General features: G+C 49.9%; 1 protein-coding gene across 4 annotated transcripts; it reads right to left on the bottom strand.

Moving 5' to 3' along the window:
• Window positions 1-7,565: 7,565 nt before the first annotated feature.
• LOC138094913 (myeloid-associated differentiation marker-like) lies at window positions 7,566-15,264 on the bottom strand. Of its 4 annotated transcripts, XM_068990929.1 has the most exons (6): window positions 15,240-15,264; window positions 14,340-14,410; window positions 13,764-13,816; window positions 11,876-12,027; window positions 10,933-10,980; window positions 7,566-9,808 (listed from the first exon to the last, which is right to left on the bottom strand). In XM_068990929.1, exon 6 carries the CDS (start codon window positions 9,659-9,661, stop codon window positions 8,753-8,755), a length of 909 nt encoding a protein of 302 aa, XP_068847030.1. In that variant the 5' UTR covers window positions 9,662-9,808; window positions 10,933-10,980; window positions 11,876-12,027; window positions 13,764-13,816; window positions 14,340-14,410; window positions 15,240-15,264; the 3' UTR covers window positions 7,566-8,752. The 4 variants fall into 4 exon arrangements, with proteins under 4 accessions (XP_068847030.1, XP_068847032.1, XP_068847029.1 ...); XM_068990931.1 differs by lacking the exon at window positions 13,764-13,816 and having other exon boundaries at window positions 7,566-9,766; window positions 15,240-15,256; XM_068990928.1 differs by lacking the exon at window positions 13,764-13,816 and having other exon boundaries at window positions 15,240-15,256.
• Between the last annotated feature and the right edge of the window lie 4,829 nt (window positions 15,265-20,093).

Genomic DNA, 20,093 nt, shown 5'->3' on the forward strand with positions numbered 1-20,093 from the left:
GCCTGGCTCCAGAAGAGACCTCAGATTATAGCTCACAGGTTCTGTTGGCTGAGAAAGGGGCCCTGAGGATTTGGGGTGCAGCTGGGCTGCGTGGACACAAGAGTTACAAGAGGTCACATGTGTCGTGCTCACTGCAGGCCGAGCTCTGCTGTGGATTCATTTGTTCCTCCCAGCAACCCCTGAACTGTGCACTCAGTGTCCTCATTTTCACAGGCACAGAAAGGTCACTGGCCAAGATCACACAGAGAGGAAGTGGCAGAGCTGGGATTTGAACCTAGATACTTGGTTCAAGATCTTAAACTCTCCCTGGATTTGGCATTGTACCTTAGACCCAAGAGGAATGGAATAGCCATTTCTTCAGCAACAACAATCTGACTAGGTGACTTATCTCTATTTCATCTTCAGAGATATAGTTATTGTCATCGCCATTTTATTGATGTTGAACTGAGGCCCCAAAACTACATTATATCTTTTGCTCAAGGTTACACAGTTTCTCCTTGTCAGAGCCTGGAATTCAAGTCTGGCTTCCTGCAAAACTCAGCGGGTACTAGAACCTCAGGAAAGGCTGAGCCCCTTCCCTCTTCTCTTGGGCCCAGGAATAATCTCTGGGTTCCTGTCTGTCCTGGTTTAACTGCAGTGCCCCAGGTAGAGGTCCTGCAGCAGTGCCCTCATCTCAGCCAGACCACTTCCTGTTGACAAGCCAGCCAGAAAATGCCAGAGAGAGTGTGGAGACTATAGACACTGCCTTCTCCTCAGCTCATGTGCCTCCCTACAGCCACCTTGAGACAGGAGACAAACACACAGAGAGGGGCCAGAATTGGCATGCTGCACTGGTTTCCAGGGCAGATAACCAGGTACCTGATGCCCCAGGAGAGAAGAAATCCTTTTCTCTCCACTCAAAGTTAAATGCAGTTCAGTTCAGTTCAGTTCAGTTCAGTCCCTCAGTCATGTCCAACTCTTTGCGACCCTATGAATTGCAGCACGCCAGGCCTCCCTGTCCATCACCAACTCCTGGAATTCACTCAGACTCACGTGATCAAGTCAGTGATGCCATTCAGCCATCTCATCCTCTGTCGTCCCCTTCTTCTCCTGCCCCCAATCCCTCCCAGCAGCAGAGTCTTTTCCAATGAGTCAACTCTTCACATGAGGTGGCCAAAGTACTGGAATTTCAGCTTTAGCATCATTCCTTCCAAAGAAATCCCAGGGCTGATCTCCTTCAGAATGGACTGGTTGGATCTCCTTGCAGTCCAAGGGACTCGCAAGAGTCTTCTCCAACACCACAGTTCAAAAGCATCAATTCTTCAGTGCTCAGCCTTCTTCACAGTCCAAATCTCACATCCATACACGACCACAGGAAAAACCATAGCTTGACTAGACGGACCTTAGTCAGCAAAGTAATGTCTCTGCTTTTGAATATGCTGTCTAGATTGCTCATAACTTTTCTTCCAAGAAGTAAGCGTCTTTTAATTTCATGGCTGCAGTCACCATCTGCAGTGATTTTGAAGCCCAGAAAAATAAAGTCTGACACTGTTTCCACTGTTTCCCCATCTATTTCCCGTGAAGTGATGGGACCGGATGCCATGATCTTCATTTTCTGAATGTTGAGCTTTAAGCCAACTTCTTCACTCTCCTCTTTCACTTTCATCAAGAGGCTTTTTAGTTCCTCTTCACTTTCTGCCATAAGGGTGGTGTCATCTGCATATCTGAGGTTATTGAGATTTCTCCCAACAATCTTGATTCCAGCTTGTATTTCTTCCAATCCAGCGTTTCTCATGATGTACTCTGCATAGAAGTTAAATAAGCAGGGTGACAATATACAGCCTTGACGTACTCCTTTTCCTATTTGGAACCAGTCTGTTGTTCCATGTCCAGTTCTAACTGTTGCTTCCTGGCCTGCATACAGATTTCTCAAGAGGCAGGTTAGGTGGTCTGGTATTCCCATCTCTTTCAGGATTTTCCACAGTTTCTTGTGATCCACACAGTGAAAAGCTTTGGCATAGTCAATAAAGCAGAAAGAGATGTTTTTCTGGAACTCTCTTGCTTTTTCCATGATCCAGCAGATGTTGGCAATTTGATCTCTGGTTCCTCTGCCTTTTCTAAAACCAGCTTGAACGTCTGCAAGTTCACGGTTCACATATTGTTGAAGCCTGGCTTGGAGAATTTTGAGCATTACTTTACTAGCATGTGAGATGAGTGCAATTGTGTGGTAGTTTGAGCATTCTTTGGCATTGCCTTTCTTTGGGATAGGAATGAAAACTGGAAACCTTTTCCTGTCCTGTGGCCACTGCTGAGTTTTCCAAATTTGCTGGCATATTGAGTGTAGCACTTTCACAGCATCATCTTTCAGGATTTGAAATAGCTCCACTGGAATTCCATCACCTCCACTAGCTTTGTTTGTAGTGATGCTTTCTAAGGCCCACTTGACTTCACATTCCAGGATGTCTGGCTCTAGACGAATGATCACACCATTGTGATTATCTGGGTCGTGAAGATCTTTTTTGTACAGTTCTTCTGTGTATTTTTGCCACCTCTTCTTAATATCTTCTGCTTCTTGTAGGCCTTGTCAAACTCAATGAAACTAAGCCGTGCCCGTGGGGCAACCGAAGACAGACAGGTCATGGTGGAGAGGTCTGACAGAATGTGGTCCACTGGAGAAGGGAATGGCAAACCACTTCAGCATTCTTGCCTTGAGAGCCCCATGAACAGTATGAAAAGACAAAATGATAGGATCCTGAAAGAGGTACACCCCAGGTCAGTGGAAAATTAAGTTCAGAAAGAATGAAGGGATGGAGCAAAAGCAAAAACAATACCTAGCTGTGGATGTGACTGTTGATAGAAGCAAGGTCCGATGCTGTAAAGAGCAACATTGCATAGGAACCTCGAATGTCAGGTCCATGAATCAAGGCAAATTGGAAGTGGTCAAACAGGAGATGGCAAGAATGAACGTCGACATTCTAGGAATCAGCAAACTAAAATGGACTGGAATGGGTGAATTAAACTCAGATGACCATTATATCTACTACTGCGGGCAGGAATCCCTCAGAAGAAATGGATTAGCCATCATGGTCAACAAAAGAGTCCGAAATGCAGTACTTGGATGCAATCTCAAAAACGACAGAATGATCTCTGTTCGTTTCCAAGGCAAAGGTAAATTAGGGAAGGCTACCTCCATGATTATTCCAGGAAGCTGCTCCAGAGCCAGAGAATGGGAACATCTGTGCCCAGACTCTATTCTGGATGCGGCTCAGGCCACAGTCTTGGGGAGTGGGGGCATCAGCTGGAGTCACGCTGCCTGGAGGAGGCTCTGGCCAGCCGGCTGGGGAGGGAGCCTCTGGCCACTGCATCAGGAGACAGAGAGCCCAGGCCAGGCAGGGAGCAAGGAGGGCCTGAGGCTTGGGCACTGTGGGGCTTCTCCATCAACTAAAGGGTTTCTTATGAGATGGTGGGGTTGGATTTGGGAGGAACAAATGAATCCACAGTGCCCAAGGGCTAAAGGCCTGAGGGAATCCTGGTCATAGCAGGTGGGCTTGGGGGCCAGAGCTCCCCCTCCCCAGCCCCTGGACCCAAGGCACCTCCCTTCCCTCTGCCTTTGGAGACAGGCTTGTGGGGGCATCTCTCAGCTCCTCCCCCAGCCTGTCCATCAGAGTTGCAGGGAACATGGAAACCATCTGCCAACCACCCCTCCCTGACCCTTCTTCTCCAGTTGGTATATTTTTAAACTTAAATTTTATTTTCTTGGAAAGGTAATATATTTACATGGCTCAAAATAAAAATATTCTTTTAAAAGCCATATATTGAGAAACCTCACTTCTATCTGTGGCTCCATCTACTCTCTCTTCAGTTCCTCTTCCTGATTAAGACTAGGCATCTGCTCCACTGGACTCAGGGGGGGCCTTTCTGTGTTTCTTCAAGCAAACCAATCATCTACAGATACTTTTATTTGTATTGTATTTCTCTCCCTATTATACATTTTAAAATAGCATACTGTATATCTTACTGTTTTTACTTTGTATATACTGGAGCTATTTCCTTATCATTATTTGAGAGCATCCTCATTTTTTTCCAGCTGTTTAGTATTCCTTCTTCTGTCCACACCATAGTTTATTAACCACCACCCTGAAGATGAGCATATGAACCACTTCCAATCTTTCCAATCTTAATTTCAAATGAGATCTTGAGTGGAAGTTTGATTCAAGCCAGATTACTCTGGTTAGAGAAAATGCGGGGTGAGCCAACACCCTACTTGCAACCCCACCATCTCACTAGAAACCAAGGTCTCCAGAGGACATAGCTTAAAAACCATGATTTTAGCCTAATTTTCCTATTTATAAACTGGAAACTGGAGCTCAGATCAGTGACAAGATTCATCCATGCTCATGAGTTATCCTGTGGCAGAACTGAAACCAGAAACCAGATCTCTTGGGCTCTGCTCTCCATCCAACTCATGGTTCATCTCCAGGGAGACCAGACCAGGGCTCTGGGGCCACTTGCCTGGAGGCAGGACCACATGTGACTGTGGACCCAGCTCTGGACCCCCATCTACCTCTTTCTCACTCTGGGTTTCCATTTCCTCTTCTACTATTTCGGATCAGTCCCTTTGTACTCCCAACAGGAAAGATCAGGGAAAGGCTGCGTTGGGAAGGACCAGGGTCTCCGGCACCCCTCCCCCATCTAGCAGATGAGGAAACTGACTCAGCAGCAGTGAGTGCCCTCCTCTGCGGACGGGGCAGGTTTGTGCAGAACGAGGGTGGACAGGACAGAATCCCAGCCTGGAGGATGCTGCCGCCACACTTGTCACAGGCAGCGTGAGGCTGTGGACAGAGAGTCGGCCTGGGGACAGGTCACCTGGGTCCTGACTCTGACTCTGCCACACACAGGGTGACTCTGGACAAGTGCTGCCCTCCCTGGGGTCCAGCTGCTCCTCCTCTATGATGAGAGGGTTGCATTAAGCAGAGGACCTTTACACTCTCTTTTGAGCTCCACAGTGAGGGGACTGGACTGGAATTGTGATAAATGACACTTAACCCCCCAGCAGCAGGGGATGGAGCAGCTGCCTTCATGAACCATGAGGCTTGGACAGTGAGCCCCTCAGGTGGGCCCACCCTGGGCAATTCTTTTACTAAAGCACAGAGGCATTTCCATCATCCTGGGAAGTGAGGTCCCAGGGCTGTGTTCCATTTGATTCAGGAAATATAAGAATATGATACTCCTGCACAAAAACTTGGGTGTATCAATGTGTTTGTCAATGAAAAATTAATCAATAGTCAACGTAAGAAAGAAATAGAAGTTTCATTGGAGCCAATCTGAGAAGTATAACTGGGGAGACAGACAGTCTCTCAGGAAGCTCTGAGACCTGTCCTGGAGAAGTACAAAGGAGGGCAGGATGTATGTGATTTGGAGACACACAGCTTGGTATAGGTTACTGCTCTTCATGAGGACCAGATACCTTGGGTAATGGTTTTAGTGCTTTTCTGAATATGGGAAGATGGAAAAAGCTGGACTCATAAAAAAATTCTCCTGAAAATATCTAACTATCTGAGGTCTGGTTCTCACACTTGTCCCAGAGCACAAAGCACTTTATCCTGATTTTCACCCTGGATTCCTTCAGGGTGGATTGTAGATCAGCGACTGCAGTGGCTAATGACTTGTTTCTCTTTTTCAAAAGCGTATGTTTTTATTTATGTATGTGGCTAGGCTGGGTCCTAGTTGCAGGATGTGGGATCTAGTTGCCCAACCAGGGATCAAACCCGGGGCCCCTCCATTGGGAGTGCAGAGTCTTAGGCACTGGACCACCAAGGAAGTCCTGGCTTAATTCTTGTAGAACAGGGTGGTCGGCAACATTCTTTATCACACAACTCCCTCTATTTCTGTCTTAATTTCAGCCAAGGTTTAGGAGACATTTTTCACGAATTTGTCCCAGGGTGCTAGGAATGCTCATTCCCAGGTCAGCTGGGGATTTCACTGATAGGCCACTCCCATGCTATTACTCACCCTGTCCTGGCAACAGTAGCTCAAAGACGGCTGGACCACCTGTCTTACAAGTCTCTCAGTTCCAGGAGATGGTTTCCACTTGTTGCTTCTCCTCATATCTAGAATCACACTACTACAATCATGGATCTTGGAGAACTATATATTTCATTTCAGTAGCCAGTGCTCATGTATGCTTAGTCGATCACTTGTGTCCAACTCTTTGAGACCTCATGGACTGCAGCCCTCCAGTCTCCTCTGTCCATGGGGATTCTCCAGGCAAGAATCCTGGAGTGGGTTGCCATGCCCTCCTCCAGGGGATCTTCCCAACCCAGAGATGGAACCCAGGTCTCCCACATTGCAGGCGGACTCTCTACCGACTGAGCCTCCAGGGGAGCCCGAGAGCACTGGAGGGGGAGACTCTCCCTTCTCCAGGGGGTCTTCCCGCCACAGGAATCGAACCAGGGTCTTCTGCATTGCAGGCGGGTTCAAGTAGCCTAGTTATCTTATTTTTTTCATCATTGACTCAAGAAGCAAGAATCTTGTAAGATGGGCAGAACACAAGTAGTACATCTAGTGACCCCAGTAAGTAAGTAAGGTAAAGTAAGTAAGGTAAGTAAGTAAGGTAAGTAAGTAAGCAGTGTTATCTTCTAAGAAGTTCCATGGCTTCAGCTAGAAAAATTGATCTCTATGGTGGAGCAGATATTTCTGCTCTTTAGGAGGTCAAATTAATGCACAATGCACACTAGCAAGGAAGGAAGAGGCCCCAGTGGGCAGAGAAACATTTTATTTTCAAACTTTTCTTCTCTTGCCTTAAAATATGAATTTTATTTCATTCCCTCTTAAGATTTGCCTGCCGTAGGATGACCTTCTGGGAGCCCTCCCCCTCCACTCCCTACCAATGGGTGAAGGTCACAAGCTTCATCCCAGGACAGGAGTGAGTGGCAGCAGAGGGGGTCCTTCCCCTCCCCTCCCCCGCAGCTCTGCTTGCCAGCCCCTCTGGTCCTGGTGACGCTAGGATGCTGGGCTCTGAAGCTTTGTAATTGACGACAGGACACTTATGGGACCTTCACAGCCACCAGTTACTGTGAAGGCCTGCTGATCTCAATATAAGGGAGCACAAGGGCACACACACGTACACACATGTGCACTGAGCATGCACACAAGCACACACCTTTATAGCAAGGCATCCAGATGCTGTCACAGCCCCTTTAAGAGCTAGGGGACCGGATACTGGGCACTGCGGTGGGGCCCAACATCTAGGGTCACTGGCTGGGCCACACCCCCAGGCTCTAGTCCAGGCCTGGGTGGGGGAGTCAGTGGGAGGGGCGCCCAGAGACCTCTGTTTGGGTGAGGGTGGAAATTGACTTGGACTCCTCTGAGCTCTAGGCAAATTTGCAGCAAGTAGAGTATGAGGATTTTCTTTTGTTTTCTTGCTTTCTTTTCTTTCATGTTTATATTGAGGTTGAAAAGGTTATTATGAATGTGGGAGAACAGAAAAAGCCATTCTCTATGATTGTCAGCAGTGCTGATAGGAATAAGAAGCTTCAGAATATCTTTTTAAATTGTGCACATTTATATAGTTCAAATGATGCCTGAGTCCCAGAGAAGCAGGAAGCAACATCAAAAAGCAACTGACATAGAAAAACACATGTATGTGTCCTCTCACGTTCAAACAATACAGTTCCTTTGACAATGGAAGCAGCAACCCCATCCCCTACAAACCAGCTGCCCAAGAAAATTTGAAACTTTCTCTTTAAGAACAGAGTCACTCAGTAGTTTGTGGCGTCCAGAACAGAAGAAAAAAATGGAAAACAAAACACCCAGACAAACTACAACGTTAAGGTTGGCAGCGTCCATGCTCTTCTCCCTGCAGAGGCAGGATCTGCTGTTTTGATCACTGAGTCGGGGGGACCACATTGCTGCCCCTCAAACACTGCAGACAGGTGTCTTCAAACCCTGGGGTTCGTCATCAGCTCTTTTTTTTTTTTAATTCCCCAGAGAGTAGTTGGGATGGAAGGCATTTACCCCTGGCTTCCTCTGAGATGCCCTCTAAGCAATGGATGTTTAGTGAGCTTACAAAAATTCTGGAGCCAATCTCTTGGAGGACTGAGCACCAAGTGGGGGAAAGGAATCCAGAGTATCTCATGCAAGAATCTCACGCACTAGAGATTATTGACCTTCAGAGATCTTTTTTTAACTCAAAGGGGAGGTGCGCTATACAGTTGCTCCACTGGGAGAAAAAAAGCCCAATCCCTTCCTACCCGCCCACACCCCGTAAACTCCTCCAACCACACCAGTAAGGCACTGCCAGGGGGACAGACACGCTTTGGCAATGAGGCCCCTCCAGAGGCTCAGGGTGTGAACAGCTGCACAGAGGGCTGTGCGCTGTGGAGTCAGCACCTTAGGAGGTGAGAGGGGGCAGTGGGCAGAGAAGGAAGGAGTCTCAGGTCCTGATGGATCAGAAGAAGGAAGATGGGGGGAGGTGGTCAGGACACAGGAGATGAGAAAGCCAAGCATGAATGGAAGAGGGGCAAAAAAACAAAAAATATAAAAAAAAGATGAGAGAAGCAAGAGAAAGAGGCAAAACAGGATGTGGGCAACAAAAGAAGAAGGAGACACAGCAGAAGGAGGGAAGGAAACATAAAGAGAGTGGGATGAATGGGGAAGGATGTGAGGAGGGAGAGAAGGGAGCCAGGAAGAGGACGTCACAGGATGTCTTCACTCTGTGAAGACACTGGATGGGACTGGCCAGAATCAGGAGCACTGGAGACATCCTCAGTCCCTATAGAACCTGGCGGGCCCAGTACCCCAGGTCGGCCACGTAAACCAGCAGGTTGATGGCTGTCAGGACGGCCACAGCCAGGCTCTGGTCCCAGGTACACATGTCGTAGGAGAGCCCATCAACGCAGCTCATGTCCATGAACCGCTGGGGCAGCCCGCCGAACTCCTCGCTGAACTGGTGGAGTGGCCAGAGGACCAGAGCGCTGATGTAGAGGAGGACGGAGAGCAGGGTGAGCACTAGCTGGAAAATGGAGAAGGGCCTGGGTGGCATGTATTTCCATTCAGCCAGGTCCAGCAGGAGGACCACAGCTGCCAGGATGAAGCAGATGGAGTACACGGCCACACACCACTCCAGGGCCGGCTGGTGCAGGTACAGGGAGGTGCTGCTGAGGAAGGCGAAGATGACACCAGCCACAAAGGTCTCCAGCACCTTCAGCAGGGCTGACATGGTATTCTTATAGAAGAAGATCTCCTTGAGCTCATAAGAATCCCACAACCCGGCCACTTCTATGACATACAGCACAGACGCGATGCAGGAGAAAGCAGTGGCGGAGATGGCCCGGTCCCGGTAAGGACCGTAAGGCAGGAACTGGACGTGGGTGATGGAGTAGATGATGGAGGCCGAGAGGCAGATGAGGGCCGCATAACAGGCGAAGGTGACAGAGATGTTGTGCCAGAAGAAAGGAAAGCTGGACCAGCGCCAGTATAACTCGACTATGGAGATGATGAGGGTCATGGCGAAACAGACGCACCAGAAGGACATGGACCAGTTACCTATGGCCCCTCTCCAAATGCCCATGTCGGCCACAAGCGAGAAGGCCACGCAGGTGGAGAAGAGCTGCGGCAGGCGGAGGAGCCAGAACACCAAGCAGATGGCATCCACTTCTGGGGATGTCCACCGGGCGGGCATGGTGCTGTGATGGTCAGGCAGGTCACAGTCACCAATACAGCAGTGGTCTTCCCTGAGGACCCACCAGAGAAAGATCCAGTTTCGGAGGCAGATTAAGTCAGATGCCTGGAAAAGGTTCAGGGCCCTGTGAGGGCTGAGGCTCAGGACCTGTGGAGTTGGAACCAATGGCTCAGACACTCGGGTAACAGCACAGTCATCCCAGAACGGTTCTCCCAACCATCACCCTTGGCCTTGTCAGGAGACTTGTCTCATCCCAAACCTCACAGCTGGGGTGAGTCAGGCCTCAGCCATGGGCATTTTATATATCTCTTTGTGTTGCGTGCCATCGTCTAGAGAGACACAAGTTAGGATGGTCCTTATCTGCAACCCCAAACCTTCAAGCCTCTGAAAACTGAAGAATATTTTGAAATTCATTTGGTAGCAAATTTAACCTGAACAGATCTGGGATAATTTATGATCTTCATTTATTTTATGTATTATGAGTGCTCAAAAGTGCAGTTGTAGAAACCCTAATGTATTTGATTACAAGGAACTTCCAGACCCCAGTGGGATGTTATGTCATATACAATAGATGTACCATGTCACTTGTCTGACACTGAAAATTTCTGAATTCTGGAGCATATCTGACCCAAGGGTTTCAGAAAAGAGACTGTGGATTATACTGTTAACCCCATTTAATAGATGAGAAAACTAAGGCTCAAGGAATCAAATGCTTTCATTTGATCCATGCATGACCAGGAAGAGGGAACTCAGAAAACACAGCTAAAGCTGTGGGTTTGAGCACTTTGCTCTACAGCCCACATGTCAGCAGGGTCCATGGGTTGGAGGCCAGGACCAAGGCTTGGGGCTCTGGGACCCAGGATCCACCCTCACGGCCCTCCCCCTCCTTCCACAGCAACCTGAAGACACGCATGTCGCGGCCTGTCCTCCGTGCAGCATCACTAGCAGGAGATGCCGTCTGACGGACACAGCTCCCCCCGGAGGAGAGAGGCTCCAGGGGTGAACAGGGAGGAGCCATGGGGTGAGAGCAAGGCCATGGGGACCAGATGACGTGGGAAGTAGGAAGTGTTCTGAATTCTCCCCCCTCCCCCGCCCATTTTGCCTTTACATGTGACTCTTCCCCACTGGGGAAAGGAAACCCTCACCCACCATGACTCTGGGGTGGTATCATGAGGAACCACAGAATAAGCTGATGATATCATGTTTGATTTTTTTAGCTTCAAAGCTGCCATCCAGGTAAGAGGCCAGAAAAATCTACAAAGTAGTCCTACCTGAGTGAGGATTTTCCTGGCCTGGGAGACTGGTTAGCAGCTTCCAACCTGGGAACCAAGGGATTGGAAATGAACGAGAATGCTGTGTCTGATGCTGATGGGGGCCTTTCAGGGCATCCCGGGGAGGGGGTGAGGATGGACAGGTGATCGGCTCCCTTTTAAGGGGAGGAGCTGAAAGAGGAGGCCCCTGCAGGACCCCTGGGAGGAGACAGTCCTGAGAATGCTCCGGGGACTGGGTGGGGTGGGCAGAGTGGAGATGACAGTGGGGAATGGGGGGCAGGGATTCCAGAGTCCCAGTGGCCCTGAGGCAGCCCAGTACAGGTCTTCTGACCCAGAAGGGATGCAGGCATGGAGCCAACCTTCCCATGGAGGAGGGGCCTGGACTGGAACTGAGACAGGAGAACAGGGGCCTGAAGGGGCTTCAGGGCTGTGACAGGGACACGTGGCCAGAGTGGCAGGGACCCTCGAGACCATGGAATTGCCCAGGCCACCTGCCCAAACAGTCCCGCCAGGCAGGGTTGCAGTCCTGCTCACACAGGGGCTCCTCCAGAGTCCAGTGATGGGGGAGTGAGGCCCCTCCCAGCCTGTCCCCTCCTCAGGGACAGCTGCCCTGTTTCCAAAGGACTATTTGCTAAGGGGCCCCCAGGGCGGAAGGGCCAGCACCCTGAGCCCCAGCCAGCTTCCTGCCATCAGGGGATTATTATATCACCTTTGCTGATAATAAACCCTGGGACAAGCTGAGGAGGAAAGAGAAACAGAGTAAACCTGAGAACCTCCCTGGACTCACAAAGCTCCTTGAGCCCCAATTGCCAGTGGAGCCCTGGAGCCTATGGGCCTCCCAGTGGGCACTGCCAGGGTTGGGAGGGGCACTGCTATGAGGGAGGGAGGGAGTGTCATGCTCTCTGTACCCGGGTTTGATCCCAGTTTAATGACTTGAACTCACCCTGAAATTCCACCGAAGACTAAGAGACAACTTGAATGCTTTGAATCCATTGAATGCATCAGAGAGAGGATATGGAGAAGAGGAGGCATGGGGGTTCCAACCACGTGACCCTGGGTCAGGCCTGTGCCCTCTCTGGGCCTCGGTTCCCCCACCTGGAAAGCAGGAAGTGGAAGTTTGTCTGAGTCTCCCAGCAGCCCCTCCTCCTCTCTGTGAGCCTGGATGTGGTGCCCCATCACAGCACAGCCTGGATGTGGCTGAGCCCTGCCTGCCCGGTAGCCAGGCATGTGGACTGGAAGATGGTGAGCCGGGAAGGTCATGCCCGGGACAGAGGAAGGAAGGAGGAGGTGCCAGAAGGACAGAGAAGGGGGAGATGAGATGGACACTCAGAGTGACAAGGAGTAGAGCCTTCATAGCTGGGTGATCATGGCAAGCTACTCAGTAGAACCTCAGGTTCCCCTTCTGTTCAATGTCTCTATACCTACTCTGGGTCAATTAAATGAATAAAAGCATGTGATGGGTTCATCTGAGGGCCTGTCACATGGAACCCTCAATCCCTGCCAGCTACCTCCCCGCCCCCCTCACAGAGGACCCAGAAGGCCCTGCCCCACTCTGGACATCAGCACGTGCAGCTTGATTTGCTCCAGATCAGGGGCTGCAGGCCAGTGTGCACTACAGGGGGACTCTCGATGTGCTCAGTTTTCCATCACAGTGTCTTCATGAAAAAATGATGGAGAATCACTAGCATTACTGTTTCTTCCCTGAGTGTTTGGTGGCTGCACATGGTTTTAATTTCACGTGAAAATTTGGATTACAGCTCCTTTTCAAGCCTCAGGAGATACAGTGTCACCTGGTTTGGTTCCCTTGGCAGTGGGGTTGCTGGAGATAAGCAGCTGCTAGCCTCTTTTCTTTATATTGTTTTCCATTCTCATCTCTGTTCAGTATTCTCTATATTTCTCTCATTCTCATGGATAATTGACATAAAGCAGGACTATGATCATCTCTCCTGTGACTGGTTTCCCATCTGCATCATGGCCAGGCGTCCTGCCTGCTCACAGGAGCATCCACCCCTCCATCCAGGGAGCATCCATGTCCTCAACCTCAGCCTTCGATACATTTCGAATGCTGTAAAATCACATGTAGACATGTGTGTACACACAGGCATACATGTTTGTACATACATGCACACATGTTGTAGGGAGTATCTCTACGTACCCTTTTTCCTGTTTTGTAAACATGAGACCATATCTTCCCAGAGTATCTTGCTTTCCACCACCCCAGACAGGTGCAGCTGGTCCTCTACAGGGATCCTGGTGCTCTCCATCCCCTTATTTCCTTCCCTCCTGGCTCCTTGGGCATCAGTGGACCCTCCCTTGTGAGTCTCAGACATTGGGGGACACAGGACGTGACAGTGGATCCTGGGGTTCATGTGACCACCATGCTCTAGGGCAGGAGGTCAACTAGTTTTTCTGAGAATTTTTTTAAAAAATATGACAAAGAATATATTTTTCATTTATGGAAATTAAATCTGGTTTCCTAGATCTGCAACAAATTCTCACAAGCCTGGTGGCTTAAAACAGCAGAAATGTTTCTCTCACAGTTCTGTAGATCAGCGTTTTGAAACAAGGTGTCAGCAGGACAGTGCTGTCTCTGATGCCCCAGGGGAGGGTCCCGCTTTGCCTCTTTAGCCTCTGGAGGCCCTTTAGCTTGTCCCGTGTTACTGAACTCTGGCTTGTCCGGTCATCCCTCAAGAAGCCAAATACCAAGAGAGGAGTGTTGGGCTTTGTCTGGGACGAGGTGCCGCTCCTTCATTGTGAACACAATCATCACTCACGTCTATGCATCAGCCCATGTTGGACGGTGGTTTGAAAATATAACTAATGAACATTACCACTTTTTTTGTGGATCAACTTGGAGGATTTGTTTTTTTCCAGTTTAGTAGGTCTGAGATGAGAAAAAGATTATAGGAAGAGTCAGCCAGTGACTATTCTCCTGCACTGAAACCTCTTGCAGGGAATCGTCTCAGTGGAAATGCACCCCTGGCACGCCCCCACCCCACCCAGCTCCCAGGGGACACACTCTGGCCAAATCGAGTGATCTGTCTCCTCTTAAAAGGAGAGACTGCTTCAGACCTCCCTTCTTCCTCACACACTGGTGACACTAAGGCTGTGTCCCGCCAACACGCTAGAACCCCTCCTCCTTCTGGGGACTGGAGTGGGGGGAGGGGGCGCAGATGCCCTGGCAGCGCCTGCCTCGGGCATCAGGACTGGAACCCAGAGCTGGGGCGGATTCAGTTCCCTAGAAAGCTGACCCCCTCTACTCCCTCCCTTGCCTGCAGACTCCTCTGGAATGTGGCAGGCTTTTCACAGTTTCGTTTCCTTTTTCCCTTTAATTTAGTGCCCTTGTTGGAAGAATCCTTATTATGGAGTAACAGGAAGACCTGCGCATGGAGTTCCCTCCCACTTACCAGATCTTGACAAAAGAGCTCCAACTGCAAAATACTGGAATCATTTAGAGATCCATGCAGGAACCAATGTTCTTCACAACCGAAAACATATGTGGGCAATATTGTTTACAAGTAGAAAACAATTTTTTTCTTGATTGCAGGGTCATACTGTTAACGGAAGCACACTGACACAACCACCCACCCTGGCCAGGAACCCTAGTAACCACTTGTATGAGCTGTCTCACGACAAGAGGTTCCGGTAAGAAACACGGAACTAACAAGCCACCACCAACCGGAAGATTTTGGGAAACGTCAAAAGGAGACACCATGTGTCCGACCACCTTTGGCAATCCTCCTCTCTGGCATCCATCCTGGCTGAACAAGGCGTGCACCACCAGGAAGGACTCTGAGTCAGAATGTGGCTACGGACAACCGGGAAAATAATCCCTTCACCATAAAACCCAAGACTGTGAGCCATGCGGTAGAGCTGTTCTCCTGGGTTCCGTTACCCTCCTGCTTTCCCCACCAGCGCCCTTTCCCAACAAAAATCTCTTGCTTTGTCCGCACATGTGTCTCCTCGGACAATTCATTTCTGAGTGTTAGACAAGAGCCCAGTTTGGGGCCCTGGAAAGGGTCCCTCTTCCTGCAACAATGCCTCTAGTTTTGCCCATCTGCCAAGACGCGTGCCAGTGGACTTGTAGAAGGGATGGATGTAGGTCCCCTCCCCCCACTTCAGTGGCTCATCCAGAACAGATTTAAAAACAAACAAGAAATTCTTCCTTGGGAAGAGAGTGGTACAGAGTCACAAACAAGCCATTCCCACTTCTGCAGTCTCCAACTGGCCCCAAAGTTCCGAACAGCAAAGAATACACACTAACAGGTGGGAAAGGGGGCTCCTGGGACCCATACCCCTCTACTCACTCAGTCGAGAGCTCCGTACTCCTTCAGAGGCCAGTTTCCTTCTCTTAATAGAAAGTGAAAGCACTCTGTGAGCAATCTGTGGGGAGGGCCAGGGCAAGTTCCTGAATCTAGCAGTTCGGCAGCTGCTGGAAAAGACCTATAGATCCTCGCTGGGACTAGCTGGCACTCCACCATATCTTCCCAGTGGCACTCTGCTCCTTGCTCCAGGAAGAAAGGGAGGGGCTGGAGACGTGGGGACCTGACTCCTGCCTGGACGCTCAACATTGTCTCCCAAGTCAGGCCCAGCTGCTGGTCGCAGAAGAAGCCAATACAGACAGCTAAGTCTTGGGTGTAAGAAAAGTAGCTTTATCTTAAGGAAGCCAGCGAGAAGGTGTTTTACTTCCCAGAAGGATCAATTCCCAACACATCAAGGCTCAGCCAGGATTAATATAAGGAGGGAAGCAGGAAATGCCTGCAGGCTGCATGCCAGGGGTGCATTGTGCTTCTATTTTGGGGGACTTTACAGTAACACACCAGGAGCCTTTGTGGGCTGAGAACCTAAGTGTGGTTCTTACTTTGTTCAGATCAGCACATCAGTTCGAGGGATCAGTGGTTGTATATTTTCTAGGAAAAAAGAACTGAGGCAGAAACAGAGCTTAACTGGCCAAGTAAAACTGAAACCAGAACAGCAGACTCTGTGTAAGGATTCATACAACTTTGGTTGAGAAACAGGCAAGGTTACAATCCGGTGCCGGTGACCTGCCTGACCACCATGCTCACCATGTGCCCGTCCTCAGGCCTGGGCACCAAGCCCATCGAGGCTTCTGCCTCCACTGGGGCAGCTGCTCTCCACAGTGTGCCCTTCTCCCTGGGGGCCAGTGAGGACACTCAAAGGGGGACGTACTTAACTGGCGCATGTTCATCTGGTGCATCTGCTTCAGCGTGACCCTCACCATCTTCACAGGGGAGTTTGTGGGCTCCACTCCCGCCTCCCCTTCTCCTGGGACGGCTTTCTCTGCACCCACGCCTTGTACTTCTCCATCTCCTGCCTCTGGACGTCCATCATCCTCGGCACCACCTACGTCAAGTTCTTGCCTCCAGGCTCCACCGGAAACTGGGTCATCACTGCCACTGCATTCGCCTTCGTGGCAGCTGTACTCTATGCCACTGAAGCGTTCTGCATCATATCCAGCCTGGAGGCATGGTCTGGCTCAAGCCAGCCTTCCCAGGCCTGCTCAGGAGGCCAGAGAACTATACTGACTGGCTCATCATCGCCTTCATCAGCAGCCCCCACCAGTATCAGCATCAGCCAGCCCTAATTCGTGGTGGTGGACTTTATATGCTTCCTCCTGGAAGGAGCTGTGAACTTCATAGTGAAGGGGTTTGATCGAGTCAAAGACAAAAAGCTCTGTTCCCTACCTGTGTCCTGTCTGAGCAGACGGTGCTCTCTGTGCTCCTCTGCCCTAGTGCTCTGGTCCTCTGTCAGCTCCACCAGTTCAACAAGAAGCTGGATGGGCAGCCCCAGCGGTCCAGTGACGTGAGCTGCAGCAACAGACGCACCTGCTCGGTGTGCGCCTCGGACCAGCAGCTGGCTGTGGCCGTCCTATCCAGCTGCTGCTTGATGTGGCCGACACTGAGCACCTGGCCTGTGAGGCTATTGTAGGGACTAAGAGTCTTGAAGACTGCTGTCTGCAGTGTTGGTGTGGGGCAGTGAGGTGGCCGTCCTGCCTTAATGATCAAAACAGCAGGTCCTGCCTCTGCAGGGAGAAGGGCATCGCCACTGCCAGCATTAAAGGGGATGTTAGTCTGGGTGTTTAATTTTTCTTTAAATTTTGTTGTCCCAAGAGTAAAAATTACTGGGCAACTATATTTTTACATGGAAAATTTCTTTTCAAAACTTTGTTGATGGCTGGTGTTGGATGGGTGGGTATTGCTGATGCCACAGTTGAGGAAACTGTGTTGCCTGAGCTTGTGCTGCAGAGACATGTATTTCTATGTGTCAGCTGTTTTCTGATGCTGCTTCCTGCTTCTCCAGGTCCTACACATAATATGATCTAGATAAATGTAAATATACATGGATTTTTTAATTATCTGAAATTTCTGGATACCATCAACCCTGCTGTCAACCATAGATGAAGCCTTGCCCTTTCTCCTACAACTGTAATGCTCTTCTTTAACCTCAACACAAAGATAAAAGAAAAAACCCACAAACCCAACATATGCTAATTGCCTCAAATTTCCTCCGAGCTGGGAAGGATGGAGCAGATTCACGAAAGCCCCCATCTCTGGGAGCCCTTCCCAATGTCTCCCCACTCGCGCCTTTCCCCGGGCCCTAGGGGCATGGCCCAGCCCAAGACAACTAGCAGTTGTGTCCCCAACACTAGACTTTCTGTCCCCTTAGCTCTTAAAGGACCCGACCCCGGATAACTGTATTTAAAGGTGTGTGCCTGCGTGCATGCCCAGTGTGTGCATTTCCTTGTGTATATGCCTGTATGTCTGTGCTCACACATGTATTGGGACCAGCAGCCTTTATAATAACTGGTGTCCAGGAAGCCACCAGTATTGTTCTTAGTCTCCTGTTCCCAGCCGCAAAGCCTCAGAGCCCAGCATCCTGGTGTCAGCAGGCCCAGAGGGACCCCAGGCAAGCAGAGCTGTGGGGGAGGGGCAGGGAAGGCCCCCACTGCTGCCCCTCGCTCCTGTACTGGATGAAGCACGAGCTCTTCACCCAGGGGCGGGTGGGGTGGATGGAGAGGGCTCCAGGAGGTGGTTCCCATGACAGGCAAATCTTAAGACGCAATGAAATAAAATTCATATTTTAAGGCAAGACAAGAAAACTTTAAACAAAGTTTCTCTCTGCCCCTTGTGACCTCCTCCCTGCCCCAAAGTGTGCAGTGTGCGTCTGCAGCGTGTGTCAACCAGACCTTCCGAAGAGGAGAAACACCTGACCCAATAGAGATCCGTTTCGTTCTTCTAACCCCAGCCTTGTGACTTCATATGGCACTGCCTCCCTATGACCTTAGTAATGTCACTAGCCATATTACTTGTAGTCTGCCATCTTACAAGAATATTTTTTTTGCACTAACAAATGTGGCATTGAGCCTCTGATAAAAACAATAATGACCAGGTGACCTAATATGCAGTTTTATAAGATCCATGAGTATAATAAGGTGACTCGAGATATGGCGAGAAGCATATATAGGCAAGGGGCCTATTTCCAAGAGCCTGACAGACAAGTAAGACAATTGTTCCAGAGGATTTCAGCTCCTGTCACCAGGACTAGATGAATAGTCGCACACTGAGTGGCCTATCAATGAAATTCTCACCTGACGTGGGAAAGTCCTCCAAACCTTGACTGGAATTAAGATGGAAACGAATAGATTGTGTGATAAAGAATGTTGCCCACCACCCAGTTCTATAAGAATCAAGTCACTAGCCGCTGCAATTCACTGACCTGCAATCCACTCTGAAAGGAAGTCATGGAAAAAGCTCAGGATTGTACTTTGTACTCTGAGAAAACTGGCAGAACCTGCCCTCACATCCTTGGATATTTTCAGGAGACTTTTCTATGAACCCAGTTTCTTGCATCTGTCCATGCTTAGAAAGCATGAAAAGCATGAACCGTAATATCTGTTCTTCCTCAGTGAAGTAACCGTCTACAAAGGCATGGGCTGGTTTCATGTCCTTCCCCAAATAACACACACACTGACCTCTAACCCTAACCTCCTTGAAACAGCTCTCAGAGCTTCTTGAGACACTGTCTCCCCAGTTACACTTCTCAGGTTGGTTCCAATAAAGGTTCCAATTCTTTCCTAGGTTGACTATTTCCTAATTTTTCATCCACAAAAGCAAGTATGCATTGATCTCTGCAAGTCTCAGTGCAGAAACCTCATATTCTTATATTTTTCTAAATAAAATTGAACACAACCCTGGGACCTCACTTCCCAGGAAGATGGAAATGTCTCTGTGCTTCAGTAAAAGAATTATCCAGGGTGGGGTCACCTGAGGAGCTCACTGTCCAAGCCTCGTGGTTCATGGGGGCGGCTACTTCATCCCTCCTGTTGAGAGGTTAAGGGCCATTTGTCACAATTCCAAGGCTGCTGCAGTTCCCTCACTGTGGCCCTCAAAAGAAAGTGTAATGATCCTGTATTTAGTTCAGCCTTCTCATCAGAGGGGCTTCCCTGATGGCCCAGAAGGTAAAGAATCCTCCTGCAATGCAGGAGACCTGGGTTTGATCCCTGGGTTGGGAAGATTCCCTGGAGAAGAGAATGTCAACCCACTCCAGTATTCTTACCTGGGAAATCCCATGGACAGAGGAGCCTGGTGGGCTGCAGTCCATGGGGTCGCAAAGAGTCAAACCCAACTGAGTAAGATATGCTTAATCTTCTCATCATAGAGGAGAAGCAGCTGGACCCCAGGGATGGCAGCACTTGTCCAGAGTCATTTGTGTGTGGCACAGTCAGAGTCAGGACCAGGTACCCTGTCCTCAGACTGGCTGTCCGTTCACAGCCCCACGCTGCTTGTGACAAGTGTGGCAGCAGCATCCTCCAGGCTGGGATTCTGCCCCGTCCACCCTAGTTCTGCACAAACCTGCCCCGTCCCCCTGAGGAGGGCACTCACTGCTGCTGAGTCAGTTTCCTTATCTGCTAGAGGGGGGAGGGGGTGCCAGAGACCCCTGGTCCCTCCCAGCCCCCCTCTTCCTGGGGCCCCTGGACTTGCCAGTCCTGGAGACTCAGACGTGGAGATGGAAGCCGGCTCCCTCCCCTCTGGCCACCCTCTCTGCTTGTTTCCTCTTGGCTGCTGGGTCCTGTTTATTGGTCCCATCCTCCCTGATTACACAGACCCTCCTTCCCCACGACCTCTGCTTGGTGGGGAACA

The sequence above is a fragment of the Capricornis sumatraensis genome, chromosome 19, assembly GCF_032405125.1.
Source record: "Capricornis sumatraensis isolate serow.1 chromosome 19, serow.2, whole genome shotgun sequence".
NCBI lineage: Eukaryota > Metazoa > Chordata > Mammalia > Artiodactyla > Bovidae > Capricornis > Capricornis sumatraensis.